Source organism: Haliotis rufescens, unplaced genomic scaffold (genome assembly GCF_023055435.1).
Source record: "Haliotis rufescens isolate VD_foot unplaced genomic scaffold, xgHalRufe1.0.p SCAF_2, whole genome shotgun sequence".
Classification (NCBI taxonomy): domain Eukaryota; kingdom Metazoa; phylum Mollusca; class Gastropoda; order Lepetellida; family Haliotidae; genus Haliotis; species Haliotis rufescens.
The window spans coordinates 73,097,603-73,118,540 of record NW_025963890.1 but is presented as its reverse complement, the minus strand read 5'-3'; the positions used below and the strand labels follow the sequence as shown (position 1 = coordinate 73,118,540).

At 40.6% G+C, this 20,938-nt stretch overlaps 1 protein-coding gene across 2 annotated transcripts; it reads right to left on the bottom strand.

Annotated features, from left to right (window-relative positions):
• Positions 1–1,853: 1,853 nt before the first annotated feature.
• On the bottom strand, positions 1,854–19,245 carry LOC124133220. Of its 2 annotated transcripts, XM_048400523.1 has the most exons (12): positions 19,168–19,245; positions 15,282–15,440; positions 11,992–12,162; positions 11,490–11,681; positions 9,247–9,453; positions 8,143–8,346; positions 7,406–7,543; positions 6,890–7,021; positions 6,377–6,514; positions 5,824–5,955; positions 4,102–4,228; positions 1,854–2,742 (listed from the first exon to the last, which is right to left on the bottom strand). In XM_048400523.1, exons 1-12 carry the CDS (start codon positions 19,223–19,225, stop codon positions 2,403–2,405), a joined length of 1,998 nt encoding a protein of 665 aa, XP_048256480.1. In that variant the 5' UTR covers positions 19,226–19,245; the 3' UTR covers positions 1,854–2,402. The 2 variants fall into 2 exon arrangements, with proteins under 2 accessions (XP_048256480.1, XP_048256481.1); XM_048400524.1 differs by lacking the exons at positions 6,377–6,514; positions 6,890–7,021.
• Positions 19,246–20,938: the final 1,693 nt, after the last annotated feature.

Genomic DNA, 20,938 nt, shown 5'->3' with positions numbered 1-20,938 from the left:
AACAAAAAATATTGCAATGTACGATTAATCAAGACGTCCAATGCCAGCGAATAAGCCATCTCGATTACCTGCCGAAACATATTCCATTGGCAAACAGGGATGAAGACTACCTGGATGGATTATGGGATGACACCAGGTATTAACGACAAGCGTAAGCATGTCCTGCTTCAGCGGCAGTACCCGCAGTTCACTCGATTTTTAATCAAAACGTAAATGACAGCGTGTAAGGATGTGTGAAAACGCCGTGTAAAGGTCATAGAAGAGGTGAGGTGAAATGGGGATGAACGATTGAATACAGACCAATTCTTGCTTTAGCCCTTTAATGCCGAGCGCCAGGTTTGGTAAGAACAAGAACCATCTTAACATCTTTTGCTATCTTTGTTGGGATCGACCACCGGACCTTTCATGGCGGATGCTCTACCACTACGTCACGGAGGCGGTCGTGAGGGTCATAGCATATTATAGCATAGCGTATCATGTTGACAAGCGACGTAGTGTTTTAATCATTTCCTTTGCTACATTTGCTGGTCCCTGAAATATATTTGTCTTATATTGCGTCCCTTGGGCACGCCAGAAACCTATGATTGTGGGTTCGAATCACGGTACGCCCAAATTATGTTTCTAGGTTTGTCAGCACCATACCCGTACTCGTGGGTTTCACCGAAGTGATAAACGTCTGGGACCTGCATCACTTCGGGCTTTCCTACCACATTAAGCGGACTCGCCGCGATATAACTGGAATATTGTTAAAAGCGGCGTTAAAACCCAACACACTCACTTACTTATACGGATCCACTTGGATTTGAACCTTGAGATTCCAGAAAAAACAGTTTGAAAGGATTTTTTTCTCACATGTTACAGAAACTCCAAGACAACGTAAAATACATTAACGTCACACATTCTTTCCAGACAAAGGACTTTTAGGAAATCAAAGCAATATACTGACACATATACATGGCAACATCATTGTCATTTGCATACAAAAGAATCAATTTCAATCCGGAATTTCGTCCCATACATGTACAATTACAAAACATAAATGAAATGTATACAAATTCATTGCTTATTTCAACTTATATGACATGCATAACACGTTACCCATATCAAAGTACACCATTGAAAATGTGAGTTGGTTATTTTGTTAACTGTCCGATGTATCAGATCAAAGCTAACAGCTTAGCATAACAAGGGGGATAACTGTGTGTCTAGTAAAGCAAAGACTAAAACCACAATTACACTATATACAAGACTATTGGAATACTTCGGACGACAAAACTTATTATACATGATTTCCAATATGTTGCTATGAAGTTTAGTATACATAAGTTTATAACTCACTCAACACTGACGTTTTTAGACGAGAAATATTCAATGCAAGTGTTCAGAGGACGGGAAAAAGAATTTATTGTTGACCATAGAATAAAAAATATAACCCAATGGGGTTGTTTAATATCGTGTTCAAGATCATTGCACGTATACAATGCACATCCGAAAGAGAGAGAGAGAGAAAGAGAGAGAGAGAGAGAGAGAGAGGGACAGAGAGAGAGACAGAGAGAGACACACATAGAGAGAGAGAGAGAGAGAGAGAGAGAGAGAGAGAGAGAGAGAGAGAGAGAGAGAGAGTGTGTGTGTGGCTGCTTGTACCAGTCCGTACTGATGACGATTTAATGCACATCCGAGAGAGAGAGAGAGAGAGAGAGAGAGAGCGAGAGACAGAGAGAGAGAGAGAGAGAGAGAGAGAGACAGAGACAGAGACAGAGAGCGAGAGACAGAGAGAGAGATACACACACAGAGAGAGTGTGTATGTGTGGCTGCTTGTACCAGTCCGTACTGATGACGATTTATAGTGTTAGCCCACTGAGATGCCATGCCACAGTTTAACATTGATACCCCACTCAGTACACTGACTCCGAGCCGACCAATTCTTGTTTTAACCCTTTAATGCCGAGCGCCAGGCAGGGTAACAACAACATTAGTAATCCGTACGTTTGGCAAACATCACATGACCGTGGTATATACTGTGCTTCGTACGCATGAATACGTAAGTATACTTAGATGGTCTCTCGGAGGTCATTGAATTACATTTTATACATAGCGTGTTGATTAACTTTAACATTTTCTTTGCCATATTTCTTCCCCAACTTCAACAAAAACGGGCTGGTACTCATCCATGGAGCGCTTATACTCGAAATGGACCAACCAAATACTGCCTGAGGCACGTGTGTAGCCCAAGAAGTAAGGAAGTTGGTAGAAGAGGTCGCGACGTTGGTCCTTACAGTTTTCCATAGTTTGATAATATTTTCCAGAACATGTACACTAGCGGACTATTATCAAAATACACGCAACTGAACTTTGAAATAACATGATTCATGTCCTGTTTTGAGATATTTTACCATATTATATTAAAGTGGGTCTTCTCTTCCAGTTCTCGGAATGTTTTGATATAACATTTTGGTAGTTAGTTCCGTGTAGGGCTTATCAAGACTCTCGTCTTGATCACGTGTTGTGACGTCAAGAATGTCATAATGCCCACGTGACTCGCCTTCACGTGGTGGCCGTGTGGCAGTTAGTTCCGTGTAGGGTTTGTCAAGTCCTTCGTCTGGGTCACGTGATGTGACGTCAAGAACGTCATACACTCCACGTGGCTCGCTCTGACTCTCTAGTCTTCCGGTGTTTTGCGCATTCGCATCATCAACGATATCATGATATATAACCTGCTCCGGGGTTCTTTGTGTTTTCCGTCTGAAAATATAAATAGACTAAACATTGATACGATTATTGGCATAATAAAGGAAAAAGACTCGCCCTGATTCTCTTGACTTCCGGTGTTTTGTGCATTCACACCCGAATTAATATCATTAAAGATGTCATCATATAAAACCCGCTCCTGTGTTCTTTGGGTTTGTTGTCTGAAAATAAATTTAGTTTAAAGACCATATAATATTTGCTGTAAGACAAGCATAGCCTATGCGCAGGTGTTGTTATGTTACGACGCGTGTCGTAGTCAAATGTGTCGAGAAAATTCGTATCAGTTTTACTTTGAAAGTCATTCTTCAAAATTAGTCTGAAAGACGTTGATGTAAACTCTCTCGTTAATTTAACAGATAATAATATTTTAATATTAACTTGATGCGCATTGTTAAAGAGGCTTTCGGTAACCATGCCAGTGATACAATGTGTGTACACACATTACAAAGGCGAGGCAAACAGCATGAAGAAGACATAGACGTTTGACTTATTAATGTAAGTACGTGTCCCTATTTCGTTTTCCTTTCCTTAATTTAAAGCTGTTGTAAGGTACATACTTGTAATTTTATTCGAGAGAGATGCAATTTGTGCGACTCGTGTCCCATCATTTACATGGGAATGAAGATCCGGGGTAGAATTCTGAAACCCATGCTTGTCGTACAAGGCGACTATGTTTGTCGTAAGAGGCGACTAACGGGATCGGGTGGTCAGGCTCGTTGACTTGGTTGATGCATGTCATAGTATCCCAATTGCGTAGATAAAGTCATGATGCTCATGATATCCATCATTGGTTTGTCAGGTCCCGACTCGATTATTTACAGACCGGCTAATGTAGCTGCATATTGCTGAGTGCGACTTTAAAAAAACATATATTAAACAAACGAGTGAGTGAGTATGGTTTAACGCAATATCAGGGCGGGGGACACCAGAAATGAGCTTCACACATTGTACCCATGTGGGGAATTGAACCCGGGTCACGGCGGGGTACACCAGAAATGAGCTTCACACATTGTACCCATGTGGGGAATCGAAACAGGGTCTTCGGCGTGACGAGCAAACGCTTTAACCACCAGGCTACCCCACCGCCCCTATAAACAAACAAGGGGCGGTCGGGTAGCCTAGAGGTTAAAGCGTTCGCTCGTCACGCCGAAGACCCGGGTTCGATTCCCGACATGGGTACAATGTGTGAAGCCCATTTCTGGTGTCCCCCGCCGTGATGTTGCTTGAATATTGCTAAAAGCGGCGTAAAACCATACTCACTCACTATAAACAAACGAATGCAATTACATATTTAAACAAGAAATGGACACGGGAATCCAGTAACAGTTTAGAGCAACACATCTATCGGCTTACCGATGTCTCTGGGCGAGAAAGACCGCTACTACAACAAGCACTGCTATCACAGCGGTTATTCCCGATCCAACAAGTCCAGCCAAGACGGGGTTTATACTGGGCTGTAACGCGTCTGCATTGCTGTCGTCTAAAACAATGTATAAAAAACAATAACCTTAGGTATTACTGGGTGAGCTTGTCAGTTGGGTTTTAACGTCCCAATGCATACTGTTACTTTAATATCACCGCTGGACATCATCAGGAAAGTAGCGTGGGACTTAGACGTTCATCACTTAAGTACCATTTTTAATATTTCAGACTTTTTAACTTTACAAATAGAAAAAAAATATTTATGAATGGTTTATAGTGACAAATGACTTTTAAATTATACTAAGAGATTTGTTTGTAATTATGAGGCATCTCCAATACCCAGACTTTAATATCTCCTACTCCAATACGACACCTCTCTGGGTGAAGATCTAAGGACACATCCATACGGAGTGTGCAAAACATTCAGACACTCGTACATGTATCTGTAATTCGAAAAATAATATGATCGGGATGTTCCGAATGCAAAAACATATGGTTTGGGGCCCTTTACACATACTGCCGTTTCTGAGCACCATGCGTGTACTTTGCAAAAACGATGTAATGTGCCGTAGCACGAAATGCACGTGCAGATCTACTGACCCGACAAGTTAGGAACACAACACAAAAACACACACCAAAGAAATGGCACGTTTAACTGCGATAGAGAGGGAGCAGCATTTATGTACACATGATGTTAAAAGATTGTTCTAATGAAATACTAGTATACCAATATGCATTTTCTCTACTGTTTTGACATTCTTCCATAAGCTTTCAAACAATTGGCATCGTTTCTTATGGACGTTAGTATAGAACGTGTCCAGGTGGTAAGGAAATACAGCCGAATCGTTTTAGAAGCTGACATCTGATTTGCTCAAGACCCCGGAATCCTTTATTTAGATTCGCCCGTCGAGGCTCGCAATATGTCGTCAGACATTTACGTGGGGATGTTTGATATCAGAATAAAAGATAACATTTTAATGCTATTGCACCACAGTCAGGCATTTGTAACAGATTGCATACACATCGGTAACTTTCTAAATATAGCAACCGATTCTACTTTGTGCACTTCAACAACAATATCAATAGTATCATTTTGTTGTAATCGTCATACATGTGCCCATTGTTGATACGTTTAGAAATGGGCTTTACACATTGTACCCATGTGGGGAATCGAACCGGGGCTTTGGCGTCACGAGCGAACGCTTTAACAACGAAGCTACCCCACCGCCCCGGTGAAGAAGAGAGGAGATTGGTTACATCATTAGGGAATTAAGTTGTTGATTCATCATGACGGATGTCAGGTGTCATTAACGTCCGTGACGTCAGTTCCGGTACCACTAAATCATGGCTGATAATTTGGCTTGTGCTCGAACAAATATTAGTTCTCACAGATTAGGCTTCAGGACCCCGTTCATAGCTCTAGCTTATCCTTACCCTATATTTACAGACCAATGACAGTGCTAGTGTTGCGATCACTTCGTTGAACAAGGGAAAGACGAGGCCTTTCCAAGCTTATAGCACTCGCGATAAGGATGTTGATACTGTTGTTTATGATTATTACATGATCAATCAGGCAAACATTACATAGTTTGGAAAATATATTGACACTATACCACTGAATTCTACAAATCGTACCAAAATGATGAAACTCACCTTTAGTACATTTATCTCCCATCCATCCGGGTAAACACGTACACGTGCCGTCAACGTGAAAGCATCTACCGTTGACACAGTTGCTGCTGCAGCTATTGCTGCAGTTCATGCCGTAGCTTCCTACTGGACATTCTACAACACGGAGGACTCAAGTCTGGTCTTACCATATATACGAACAGGAACAGGGACCACCTGTAATATCAGCTGTGACATATGTAACAAATGGTCTACGATAGTCCACAATGAACATAATGTATAATACACTTGAACATTGGATTGGGTCAAAATATATACATGTTATTAAAACGTTACTGGGCTGAGAACAGTCGCCGAAACACTGCAAGCTGAAGGTTCAAAACACAGCTGTGACCCCCTATGAAAATATATTACCATCGAATAACCATTGCTTGCTTGTTTCATTTTTTTAGCAACAATCAAACACAGGTGTATACTTTCTTTTGTTTACTCTAGAGCTATAGTGCAATCGTATTCACCTTCTGATAGTGTTTAGTTTAACAAAACCCATCTGTCATGAACTGAAGTTAGTACAAACCTTGTTTACAGTCCACTCCAGTAAAACCATCTGCGCAGCCTGACAAGCAACTTCCGTCGACCTTGTTGCATACTTCCGCCCTATCACGACAACTGCAGGTAAAGTTGCATGCTGAGCCATATTTGTAGTCGGGGCAATCTGAAATAGGCAGAGACCATTTCATTGATTGGACCTCAAATGAGATAAACAGAAATAATCTGGGTCAAATACTACGTTTTTTATGAGGTTCTTTTCATGTGAGCAGACATTGGCATCAACGCGTCCGACATCATAATTGGACGCCAATATGTAGTTATGTATCATGAATGACTCTATGCCTACTTCTCCAATACGGCAACCTGGAAGAATGTTTCATCTTCTTAACTTCCTTCAAACCTGAACCTCGACGTCACTTGATCCCTACACACATGATACGCTTTCATCCAAATGTTTTAACATTGGAAACCAAATCCGATCGTTTTAACGTTTCTTAGAAATGTTTGATTCTTGTGGTAAAGGAGTGATAAAACTTACCCATTGTGCATCTATCTCCCATCCATCCGGGCACACACTTGCACGTGCCATCCACGTGGAGACAGTGACCATCGACACAGTTGCTGCTGCAGTTGTTGCTGCAGTTCAAGCCGTACCTTCCTCCTGGGCATTCTGCAACACAGAGGAGTGAAGGCTTATCATACCGTACACACCATCAGCAGCATTAGGATGAGGGACTACTTATTTTATCAGCTGTGATATAATTATGTGAGAAACAATAATAATAATAATAATAATAACGTGCATATTTATAATATGCCAAATCCACACCCTAAAGCATGCTCCAAGCTTTACATTTTGCCCCCGTCAATTAATCTGCGTGCACGAAATTTCTATTTATCTGTGGAGTATACAACCTAGGATGTCTTATGGGGCGCACAAAGGTTAACAGTCTCATCCTACAGGATATTCATTCACTGCTGGCATATTTCGAAGAGCGAGACACATATTGTAACATGTGTATCAGTGTGGGGCAGAATTGAAGTTGGTACAAACCTTGTTTACAGTCCACTCCAGTAAAACCATCTGCGCAGCCTGACAAGCAACTTCCGTCGACCTTGTTGCACACTTCCGCCCGATCACGACAACTACAGGTGAAGTTGCATGCTAAGCCATATTTGTAGTCGAGGCAGTCTAAAGTAGACAGACAGCACTAATGAGAACTCTACCGGTACAAGCAGACATTTGCATTTCTCTTGACCAAGTGTTACTTCTTCAAAATGATACATGGTTGCATTAACGGACACTGACACATTCTTGCAATCACGACCCGTGACGATCCGGGTTAGAATTGGCCTTCAACAGCCCATGCTTGTCGTAAGAGGCGACTAACGGGATCGGGTGGTCAGGCTCGTTGGATTGCATGTCGTAGATCCATGTTTATTATGTTCCTCTCTGGATAGTCTGGTCCAGACCTGATTACTTACAGACCGCCGTCACACAACTGGAATATTGCTGAGTGCGGCATTAAACATCAATTCTCGCAATTAAAATTTAAGGCAAATCTGTGAAGGCATACCATGAATTGATATAATTCAACCTCCAAATAAAGGCAGGCGTAAATAAAGCACGTTGGAACAGCGAACTTCGACTATTTTATACACAAGAACAGCCTGTACCCCAACCCCAGACTGGAAAGAAGTAACATTAAAAAACCCCTTTCTCCTTCATCAGGTCGACTGACATTTTTTTCGACGAATGAAAAACGTTTTGGCAGCAGATCAAACTCTCACCCCCGAACACCTGCACCTCGCATAGCGTCAATATCTTGGAGTCTCCTCTCAAGGTCACCTCAAGTCTGTCGGCCGTTCGACTGGCTGGCATCTGCACTGACGTCACTTCCGCCGCTGTGCCTGCCGTGTCTTGGTACACCTGTTTTAATCCACTTATGCCAGCTTTCCCCAAACGGATGCGAAAGTTATTGAGGCGCTCTCCACCTTTAGAAACACATAAATTACATATATATTTATGTGTGAATCAGGAGAAAAACATGGTGCGCTTTCAGTCTATTATCTAATCCCGATACAAAATCCCCACACCCCCACTCGCCCCAACCCCAAATAACCAATGGTCCGTCTCGAACACTTCTGTGGCAGAGTCAATGTCCTCAATTCTTTATCAAGTGTCTGAAGGATAATTATTTTTTCGAGCTTTTCTTGAACAATTTATTTTTTTCGATAAAATCGTGGTTAATGTTCAAGCTGTTACTGTTCATATTGTGCCCTGGAACAAAACCCAACAATAACATACATTGGCTTTTCGGGTTTCTACCGACCTAAAACATATCTCTGATCATAAGTATGCATAAGATAATTCATGAATAACCGAAAGAAAGTAATCATCTTGTGTGTTGAGCTACTGACAACGGGCGATGGGCTAGGCCGATGGTTAATATGTTGGCTAGTCGCTCTGAAAAACCCTTAGATGGTTACAATGTGCGAACCCTATTCTTGGTGTCGAGTCCATAACCACTTACTTGTTCCCCATTGTACAAACCTACTCTATGCAGCTGGTAACCTAAAGTACTACTTATATTCCATATCTATCCAGTCGTGTTGGTACCCTACAGTAATACATATAACTGTATCCATATCCCACATACTCGTTCCCTATTATACACGTTTATCCCGTCTTTTTGGTGGTTATCAGTAGAACGCATATCTCGATTTATATCCCACTTGCTCCTTCCCCTATCACACACACTAGTAATGTATAGCTGGTAACCTCCAGTACTCCGTACATATATGTATATCCCACTTGATTTGCCCATCCCTATTTACTGCTGTATTTAGCCGATAGTCTACAGTAATACATACACATATCTATGTGCCACTTACCTGTTCCCCTATTGTACACGTCTACTCTGTATATCTGGTAGTCCTGTCCAAGCCGCACCAGCCAGTTAGGGTCTGTTGTAATGGCCGTGTGGGTACACGATCTATCTTGGAATCTGGTAGACATGCCGGCGTCCACCGCAAGAGACGAATTATAAATATCATATACTGAAGATTGTGACGTGTCTCCCCGTAGTGCGATGTTTCTGCCTGAAAAGATTATATAGCAAGTGTTTTAGTGATAACAACCAACTTGGGATTCGCCCTGATTATGATTCATGTTTGAATTACTACTACTACTACTACTACTACTACTACTACTACTACTACTACTACTACTACTACTACTGCTACTATTGCTGCTGCTGCTACTACTGGTACTTCTGCTGCTACTGCTACTGCTATTTCTACTGCTCCTACTTCTGCTACTACTTCTTCTACTACTACTTCTACTACAACTTCTACTACTACTACTTCTACTACTACTTCTTCTTATGGGGGCACGGGAGGCCCAGTCGTCTAATGCGCCGCGATTCGCTGTGCAGAGTTGCATCCCTTAGGCACGCGAGAAACCTATGATTGTGGGTTCGAATCCCAGCTACTTCTACTGCTACTACTTCTGCTACTACTTCTTCTACTACTACTACTACTTCTACTTCTACTTCTACTTCTACTACTACTTCACTACTACATCTTCTACTACTACTTCTACTACTACTACTTCTACTACTACTACTTCTACTACTTGGGGCACGGGAGGCCCAGTCGTCTAAGGCGCCGCGATCCGCTGTGCAGAGTTGCGTCCCTTAGGCACGCGAGAAACCTATGACTGTGGGTTCGAAACCCGGTTCGCCCCGATTATGTTTCTAGGTTTGTAAGCACCATACCTGTGCTCGTGGGTTTCACCGAAGTGGTAAACGTCTGGGACCTGCATCACTTCGGGCTTTCCTCCCACCTTAAGCTGTCACGCCGTGTTATGACTGGAATACTGTTAAAAGCGGCGTTAAACCCAACTCACTCACTCATTACTACTCATACTAATAATAATAATACTTCTTCAAAGACAAAACAAGCAGTCACACACACACACGCGCGCGCGCGCGCGTGCATGCACGTCGCTATATAAGTGCAATAATATTGGACGCGACGTTAAACCCAATTTCACCTCATTTCACTTCTACTTCTACTTTTCCTTCTACTACGACAACTACGACTACTCCGACTACTCCTTCTACTACTTATACTTCTTCTACGTATACTACGACTTCATCCTCCTCCTACTACTACTAATAAAACAAAAAAACATGATACGAAGGTCACTGATAAGAAAGCAAACTATACAGTCTAAGGTTGCCTTAGATAAAAAGGTTGTACCTATATTGACTTAGGGATATGAATGTGGATAAGTATGAAGTACTGGTCACGTGTCACTTCAGTACCAACATGTCCACATCCGTGTTATTACGGTGAAGGAAACGCGTGGAAGATGTCAGCTCAACTGGGCAACACATATTGATTTTGTTTTCGTTTGGTGTTTGGAATAGTATAGTTTTCACAAGAGTTGGAGGTGTTCAGTTATTTTTCAGCTTTAATTCCTTGTTGGAATGTGAGATAAACTGCGTGGATCGGTGCTCATGATATCAATCAATGGATTGTCTGGTCCAGATTCGATTATTTACAGACCGCCGTCATATAGTGTGAATATTGCTGAGTACTACTACCACACCTACTACTACTACTACTACTACACCTACTACTACTACTGCTACTGCTATTGCTACTGCTACTACTACTACTACTACTACTACTACTGCTACTACTACTACTACTACTACCACACCTACTACTACTACTACCACACCTACTACTACTACTACTACTACTACTGCTGCTGCTGTTACTGCGTATACACACACATGGAACAGCTTAAATGTCAGTTGTATGTGAATTTGGGTCTAAAATAATGTCTCCAACTCTCAAAACTTAGACATGTATACACATATCAATTAAATAGAAGCCAATATAAGAATTAGAACAGACAAGATATGGTAAACACATCACGACATCGCTTTAATATCTTTGACCCAAGTTACTTTGATCAGCAGGTTTAAGAAGCATGATCAATACATTTTAGATTTCTGTGGACCATAAACATTTTATAAAGTGAAGTAATAATATCTCTAAAATGTTTCAGTTAGTCAAAGATTGTTATTATTCAAATGGATCGATCCCAACCCAAGCCTTACCCCCGTAAACGTACACTTCAGTCAACCCCAGTCTGGACTCCGTCGTGTTTGTGCCGACAAGTGTGATGGACGTGGCGTTAACGACGTTCCTACACGTCATCCTCAACGTCGTAGTCGTGATCCAAGCGTTCGTAGCGTCACACGGCATGGTCGTGTTTATGTTTGTTGTTGTCATTGCTATTGCCCGCGTTCCTGTAAGCATGGAGATATTCACTTACAGGAATGACGGACAAATACATGGTCGCTGACTTCACTGTTAAGGGGAATAATGTTGGCATTGTAATAATAACGATTTATTTGGGATACTGCGCAATACAACGAAACACGTGGCGTGGTGTGTTCAATATACGTCACATGGGTCATGTTCTCTAATGCTACGGTATCGGCAACTTCCTCCGCAAGTAAGTACCTGAATAAGTTCTCAACATTATCATGGTTACATCATATTTGGTTTTCTATTGGAGGTATTCACGGTATATTGATATAAAATACGATAAAATACCAAATTTCGCAGGCACAAGGACATCAACCCAGACTATCCAGGCAGGGTGTTGGAACTCCACGCTCCATGTGGGGTTCAGGGTAGATTGTGTAAACGAGTAGGTCGACGTATAACCGTCGACAGCTGTAGACGAAGTACTGGACTGTGTTTGTTGCTTGTAGGCAATTGAGACTGTAACATACGAACCGCATTTGAAGGTATGTTAAGGACGTGAGCATATACATGTGTACAATTACATAAAAGCTTCATTGGAACAAACATCACACACTCCCTGTCTTCTGACCATGACGTAGCCTCGAACCCAAGAGTTGTCTTGAATTAGTGTAACATGAGACTTCCCTGGCATAGCAAATTGAACACGGGATGAGTTTGGCCTTCTGAAAATGATAAAGTGCTTAATCGGTTATTCATCAGGTCTTCTGAACATGGCAACTAACTGATTATTTGTAAGGCCTTCTGAACATGGCAACTAACTGATTATTTGTAAGGCCTTCTGAACATGGTAAAGTGATGAATCAGCTACAACCCTCTAAACACTTTAACTGGCGCTTTTTCTTCTGCCAATACAACTTTCACTGACTACACCGGTGTCTCATTTGTTTGACGGAACATGTCAGCGTTATAAGATCTGTGAACTCTACATTGGCATAAACTTGCGACGAACAAAACTCCGACGAACGTAGGAAACATTCAACAAATCGATATTGTTTCATCAATCTATTTATCACCAAAGACGCCACAGCTTATGTTTAACCTTTATATATTTACTGAGACCCTTTTCTTGGTTTGCGAATCCACCGACCTTAAAACTGGAAAGTTGGGAACAAAGTAATATCATCATTACCACGTTATTTTATGCCCATGACAGTAAAAATATCTCTGCAAATAAAAATAATCTACCATACCTGCCAGTGACTTAGGAAAAACGCTCTCTTGATGCCATTTTGAAAACTTGAAAAACGAAACAATACTGATTAGCATTTACGTGAGGCTGCACTTTTTTGCATTAAAAAAAAATCAAAAATCAAATCACTTTCATTTAAAGTAGTTTCTTTGTTACCGCGGCATTCAGATCGGAATGTCAGATATCAAAATATGCTTCAGTCAGTGCCACTTGAATTAAAATCATGAAATGGATATACACGTTGGTATATGTATGAAATACTAGAAGGGACGCGTTGTCGGGCTTTGCAACAATGCTACAACGCGACATTTTTGCCATTTGTGGCATTGTCGCGCTTTGAATCATCCTTTTTTTTACCAAAGAGCCACAATGCGACAACGACTCTTTTCAAGGTCAAAATATGTCGCATCGTCGCAATGTCGCCCTATCAAAAATGTGTAAAAAAAGGCGTTAAAGTACGACATTCGATAATGTAACATTGACGCGTTGTCGCCCTTCGATTAATGGTGCGCATGCGTACTAAGTGAATTAATCTACGCATGCGCCGAAATGGTTATACTTCTTATCAAATTTCAGTGTTTTTTGTTTGTTCCAATGGTTCTAAAACCAAAGTAGCAGTGGCAATGTGGTTTGCTTTTCTCAAAATGAAAACAAATCTTTCATCGTTGCTTTAGAAACTAGTTCATATATCGTTATTGTCCGTGTCGGTTTTCATAAACTAAACGTTTTTTCACAGGAAGAAACAAACACTTTGAATTCTATTATATTTAATTCAGGTCTCCGACATCTTTTTTTCAAATGACACACGGTTGGCCCTTCACACGGTTAGATGGCGCAGTTGGCTGCGCGTCTCCTTGACGTACCAGAAAACTAGGATCGAGTGTTCGAATCCCAGCACCATACACATACATCATTTAGGGATTTCCTCCCTCAGCAAGCTGACACGCTGAGAAATACCTGAATTTTTATTCAAAGCGGTGTTAAACCACAGGTCACGTTAGTCACGGGGGGTACTTGGATCGGTGACCGCGTTCGACTGCTTGGCTCCTGAGAGTTTCAAAGGCCTCGGTCCTGTTCCCACACTCAAGCACACGTAACGCATGTGGTGTCTCTTTGGACAAGAAACTTTGTTCGAAATATGCCACTGTTCACCCAGCAGTGAATGGGTACCCGGTGAGATAATATGACGTGGCTGTTAACCTTCCTGCACATTACAGCTCAGGTCGTACATATACTCCCCAAGGAGATGAGCAGGACCGGGGTTATACTGTGATTTGAGCATGATAATAAGCATGGAAAAAGTGCCATACAAATGGATTATTATAATAATTATTATAAATAAACTATCCGGGGCCTTCATTAGGTATCAAGGTAGGAATTGAATGTTTCTTAGCGATGATTAATTAACGAAGGCTGCTGCATGCGTGTTAATACTTATAAAGCCATTCCGCCGATAAGATATATTACTTACAGTATTGACAAAGTGTGTATCAAGTGTTATATTTGGGATAACAATTTCTTAGTAAAGTACAGATTCTCGTACTTTTCAAGAAATATCCATTTTGCTTGCGATAAACATCATCATTGAGCTTTTATCATGTGGTTACAATGAAGGAACAATAAATTGGCTTCCACTCCTAGCATAATAAGTCTTACGTGATGTTTTTAAGTCCCTTTGAACTTCTAAAAAATCTTTAGTCATTCTGACGCATAAGTTATTGGAAAAATATTTTAGCGTTTTGTAAATTGCCAAAGTGAAAATTTCAGTCATTTTACACATTTACTGTAACACTTGAGAATTTTCAGCTTTTCAGACCGTAATGTGATAAGTTGATTAAATATTAAATGTTACTGAGACAAATTTAATATATTTAAGGGTACATTATTTCATTTAAACTCTGATGTTTAGTTGATCACAAATACACTATCAACATGCCTTTAAATGGCCGTCAAAGCGGATCACAAATGTTTCAGGTAAAAGGTCAATGTTTGGCTTCAAATTTATTTTTATAAATTTATATTAAATTTCGGAATGGTACATCCCACAATGAGCGTTGGCAGCAGAGATGTAAGGAAATATGTTATGAATTTATGGAAACTTTGTGAGAGTCAGATGGCATAGTGGGGTTTGAAACGTAAAGCTTAACAGTTATATATTATAATTGCTCTATAAACTTACTGCATACACACTGTCTAATTTATACAGGCTGTAGTAAATGGGTAGTCGGCCATGGTTGAAGTGAGGAACTGTAACCGTACATGATGTACGGACGACGGACGACGCGCCATGGCAAATACTTCTCATTCCGAGTGCCAAGTCACTTCACTGTCGAGTGTTATTCAAATTAGTCATGAAAAACAAGACCAACTCCAGTAATCAACTTACAGTACTGGCAGCCGGGACCAAAGTAACCCTCGTCACATCCGAACGAAAAACATCTCCCTGTTGTGATGTCACACTGTCTTCTGTCGAAGCAGTGACACTGGAATCTACAGGACGGTCCGAACCAGTAGTTGCCCAGTCTGTCTCGGGCACACGAGGTGTCTACAATAACATCAGAAGAACGTACAGACAGTTGCAGTCTGGCTGGGGCACACGGGATGTCTACAATACCACCAGAAGAACATATATACAGTTGCCCAGTCTGGCTGGGGCACAAGGGATGTCTACAATACCACCAGAAGAACATATATACAGTTGCCCAGTCTGGCTGGGGCACAAGGGATGTCTACAATACCACCAGAAGAACATATATACAGTTGGCCAGTCTGGCTGGGGCACAAGGGATGTCTACAATACCACCAGAAGAACATATATACAGTTGGCCAGTCTGGCTGGGGCACAAGGGATGTCTACAATACCACAAGAAGAACATATATACAGTTGCCCAGTCTGGCTGGGGCACAAGGGATGTCTACAATACCACCAGAAGAACATATATACAGTTGGCCAGTCTGGCTGGGGCACAAGGGATGTCCACAATACCACCAGAAGAACATATATACAGTTGCCCAGTCTGGCTGGGGCACAAGGGATGTCCACAATACCACCAGAAGAACATATATACAGTTGCCCAGTCTGGCTGGGGCACAAGGGATGTCCACAATACCACCAGAAGAACATATATACAGTTGCCCAGTCTGGCTGGGGCACAAGGGATGTCCACAATACCACCAGAAGAACATATATACAGTTGCCCAGTCTGGCTGGGGCACACGAGGTGCCTGCAATACCATCAAAAGGACATATACACAGTTGCCTAGTCTGTCTCGGGCACAAGGGGTGTCTACAATACCATCATGAGAACATATATATACGGTTGACAAAGTAGACACAATTTAATAATTACAACATCTTTATTTACTGTAAAGGCGGCGTGTCGTTGGAGATCCGTATACCGTTATCAAGCAAGACTGAATATTTAACATGGTAGAGAATATATATAGTAGTAGGAGGATTATCAGGAACAACACTTTCATACATGTTACACGTTAAATAATGACAACAGACACAGAACACGTGATGAGTGAGTGAGTGAGTGAGTATTGTTTAACGCCGCTTTTTGCAATATTCCAGCAATATCACGGCGGGGGACACCAGAAATGGGCTTCACACATTGTACCCATGTCGGGAATCGAACCCGGGTCTTCGGCGTGACGAGCGATCGCTTTAACCACTAGGCCCCACACGTGATGAGGAAGCCAATAAGACAGGAACATGATTAGTTAAGACTTGGTTGAGGTGTTCGATCTCGGTTTTTGGTTGAGCAGAAGAAAGGTTGATGTCTCGTTTAGTGGGGGTAGAGATGATACGAGTCTTAGTTGCAAGAGGATGGTTATGTTGTTTATATCTGAATTTATGGTATTTCGCGACGCCTATTTGACTTGTCGTGTCACTTTAACGTCACTGAAATCTTGTTTAGGAATACCCTTCCTGGTCTGGTAGTTGTATAACCTCGGAATTAGTGAATGGGTGTGGTTTTACACCGCTTTTAGCTATATTCCAGCAATATTACGGCGGGGACACCAGAAATGGGCTTCACACATATGTACCCATGTCGGGAATCGAACACGGGTCTTCGGCTTGACGAGAGAACACTTTAGCCACTAGGCTACCCCACAGCCTTATCTCAGAATGATGCCATGAATCATATGAGCATGGAGTCTTATCCAAGAGTAAACAAAGACAATCCATTTTATTACTCGCACTGTTTAATAACAATCAGTTGGTATGACACAGTGTTTAATACGACATCGCGTATTTTTATACGGCGGGAACTAGTGTCACTAACAAATATTGAAACTTATTTTGGCTAATTCCATGACTTTGCAATAGATCATTGAGAAGAGCTTAGGAACACATGATGACCCCCGGCAACCTAGCCTGTCTCACAGTCCCTGAACTATATTATTTTTCCTTCCCCCTAAGACACTTTCTGCATACAACAGCCCAAAATGAAGCAAGACTACATTTTCCTTAGAACCTCCCATCTCACTCGGGTTCCTTTTCAATTTTAATGGAGTAATTTGTTACATATGTTCAGAGACTAACCGTTAGTCTACAAGCAACCCTGTTACTAGACTGACGTCACATGGCACTAATTCGCCAGTGTATCTTGCAACAAAATTTCACAAATTACGTTATAGGGTATTGTGGCGTGTTTGTACATTTTACACTTCTACAAATCGATCGTAGCGCAACGACAGTCGTAAGTCGATGTAAAGTATGGGAGTTCGATCACCTCAGCGCTTCGATAGCTTTTAGGAAAGGACCTCTGAATTCTAAAGGTAGGTTGTTGTATGGTATTAAATAGATACGTGCCGAACGATCGCATCCAAGAGTGGGTGAGATATGACAATCGGTATTGGGAGAAAAGGTATAGGTAGTCGACGTGAGGATTGTGAGAATATGTGGGGAATACCAAATTTATTGTGGATTTGTCCGGCATAGGCGAGGTCGGATTCTATTCAGCGAGTCATCATTATTGAATTATGGGTAAATATATTTAAAGCTTGTACATTTTATTAACAACCTTAAAGGTCCTGTACAAAATGTTGATATATCATATATCGTACAATAAATGTTGATATCTCATACATCGTACAATAAAACACTCCAAGGAGAATAAACAACTTGGGGCCGCGCCCCCCTCATGGTTTATTCTCCCTGAAGTGTTTTATTGTACGACAATCAATTCTTATATTCTTAAATAAACGGCAAGTAATATAAAAAATACTCGCTTCTGTACAATACCAATTTGCTGACACTCGTGAGTAGCTCTGGATAGATACCACAACTATTCACTTGTTTCATAAAATTGGTATTACAGCGCAGCCCAGAGATATCAGGTTGTACTTAGTAACGAATTGGTGAGAGATATCAGGTTATACTTAGTAACGTATTGTTGGGAGATATCAGGTTGTACTTAGTAACGAATTGGTGGGAGATATCAGGTTATACTTAATAACGAATTGGTGGGAGATATCAGGTTATGCTTAGTAACGAATTGTTGGGAGATATCAGGTTATACTTAATAACGAATTGGTGGGAGATATCAGGTTATACTTAGTAATGTGTTGTTGGGAGATATCAGGTTATACTTAGTACGAATTGGTGGGAGATGTCAGGTTACACTTAATGATGTATTGTTGGGAGTTATCAGGTTATACTTAGTAACGAATTGTTGGGAGATATCAGGTTATTCTTAGTAACGTATTGGTGGGAGATATCAGGTTATTCTTAGTAACGTATTGATGGGAGATATCAGGTCTCATTGTGACAATCAAGATGAACCCCCCTCGTGCGTGTTACAAGTCGTTGAATGAAGCTCTTAGTTATTATTGGGACGGTAATTCAATCAGGACCATATATGCGAAATACTTCCGTGTCACATCATGAGTGTATAAGAGTTCAATGACATAAATCTGCTTTGTCTTTCTATCATATCCAGTTAAATTATTAGGATATCTTACTATTGAAGGTTACCACACTTTCCTGAAAGTCTGATCATCTAATCCGGGGGACCGTCTACCGGTACATCTTGATAATATATTCAATGAAGCTTTCTGTACTCTCACTAGTTCAGCCTTCGTATTTTATGATCAGTAACTAAGACTTGAAATTGATCAGCTCGTACCCATTACTTCTGTATGCTAAAACTTAAATATGTAATTTTCTTGGCCACAGCTTGTAGCGGAACGAAACAGACCATGCATGTATGTACATATATTCACCAATCAAACATATAGAACGGTAACAACAAAGGAATTACCTGCAGAACTCCAAGCCAATATCCCTGCCGTTACAGAGATGAAAATTATACCGGCCATTGTGTCAACCTCACCGTGCCGACCTCCAAGAAGGACAATGAAGCACATGCACACATGAGTGTGTTTTTCCTGTTCAGAGACAAGGGAGGAAATAATTTCGTGGGCTGTTCGTACATCATCCTTTCCGGAGTATATAATAATGCATATCATGTATGGTATAGTTAATGAATACCGTTTACGGTATAATAATGCATATCATGTATGGTATAGTTAATGAATACCGTTTAAGGTATAATAGTGCATATCATGTATGGTACAATTAATGAATACCGTTTAAGGTATACTAATGCATATCATGTATGGTATAATTAATGTATGCCGTTTAAGGTATAATAGTGCATATCATGTATAGTATAATTAATGAATACCGTTTACGGTATAATAATGCATATCAGGTATGGTATAGTTAATGAATACCGTTTACGGTATAATAATGCATATCATGTATGGTATAATCAACGTATACCGTTTAAGGTATACTAATGCATATCATGTATGGTATAGGTAATGAATACCGTTTACGGTATAATAATGCATAGCATGTATGGTATAATTAATGAATACCGTTTACGGTATAATAATGCATATCATGTATGGTATAATAAATGAATACCGTTTACGGTATAATAATGCATATCGTGTATGGTATAATTAATGTATATCGTTTAAGGTATAATTAATGCATATCATTTATGGTACAATTAATAAATACCGTTACGGTATAATAATGCATATCATGTATGGTATAATTAATGAATACTATTTACGGTATAATAATGCATATCATGTATGGTATGATTAATGAATACCGTTTACGGTATAATAATGCATATCAGTGAGTGAATGAGTGAGTGAGTTGGGTTTAACGCCGCTTTTAACAGTATTCCAGTTATATCACGGCGTGTCAGCTTAATGTGGGAGGAAAGCCTGAAGTGATGCAGTTCTCAGACTTTTACCACTTCGGTGAAACCCACGAGCACGGGCATGGTGTTGACAAACATAGAAACATAATCGGGTCGAACCGGGATTCGAACCCACGATCATAGGTCTCTGCCGTGGCCAAGGGACGCAACTTTGCACATCGAATCGCGGCTCCTTAGACGACTGGGCCATCCGTGCCCCCAATGCATATCATGTATGGTATAATTAATGTATACAGTTTAAGGTATAATAATGCATATCTTGTATGGTATAATTAAGGAATACTGTTTCAGGTATAATAATGCATATCATGTATTGTATAATTAATGAATAGCGTTAAGGTATAATAATGCATATCATGTATATTATAATAAATTTATACCGTTTAAGGTATAATAATGCATATCATGTATGGTATAATTAATGAATGTACTATTAATGCATGTCAAGTATGTGTGTGTGCTCACGCGCGTGCTCACGCGCGTGTGTGTGTATGTGTGTGTGTCTGTGTGCCTGTGTCTCTGTGTGTGTCTGTCTCTGTGTCATATTGGCAATTTGGCGCTAGACGACACAATTAATATACTAATTACCAAGAGCAGATTTGCATTTCAGAGCTTCTGTAACAAACATTTCTCAAGAATTGACACATGTGACTTCACACATGACATGGCTGTTATTTGACAGTGATCTACGAATGGTTTGCTTCATATGTTTTTAAAACATATTTCTTTTACATTTAACGGCCAAAATGTGTCAGTGACACACATCGCACATATTAATAATTAAAATAAA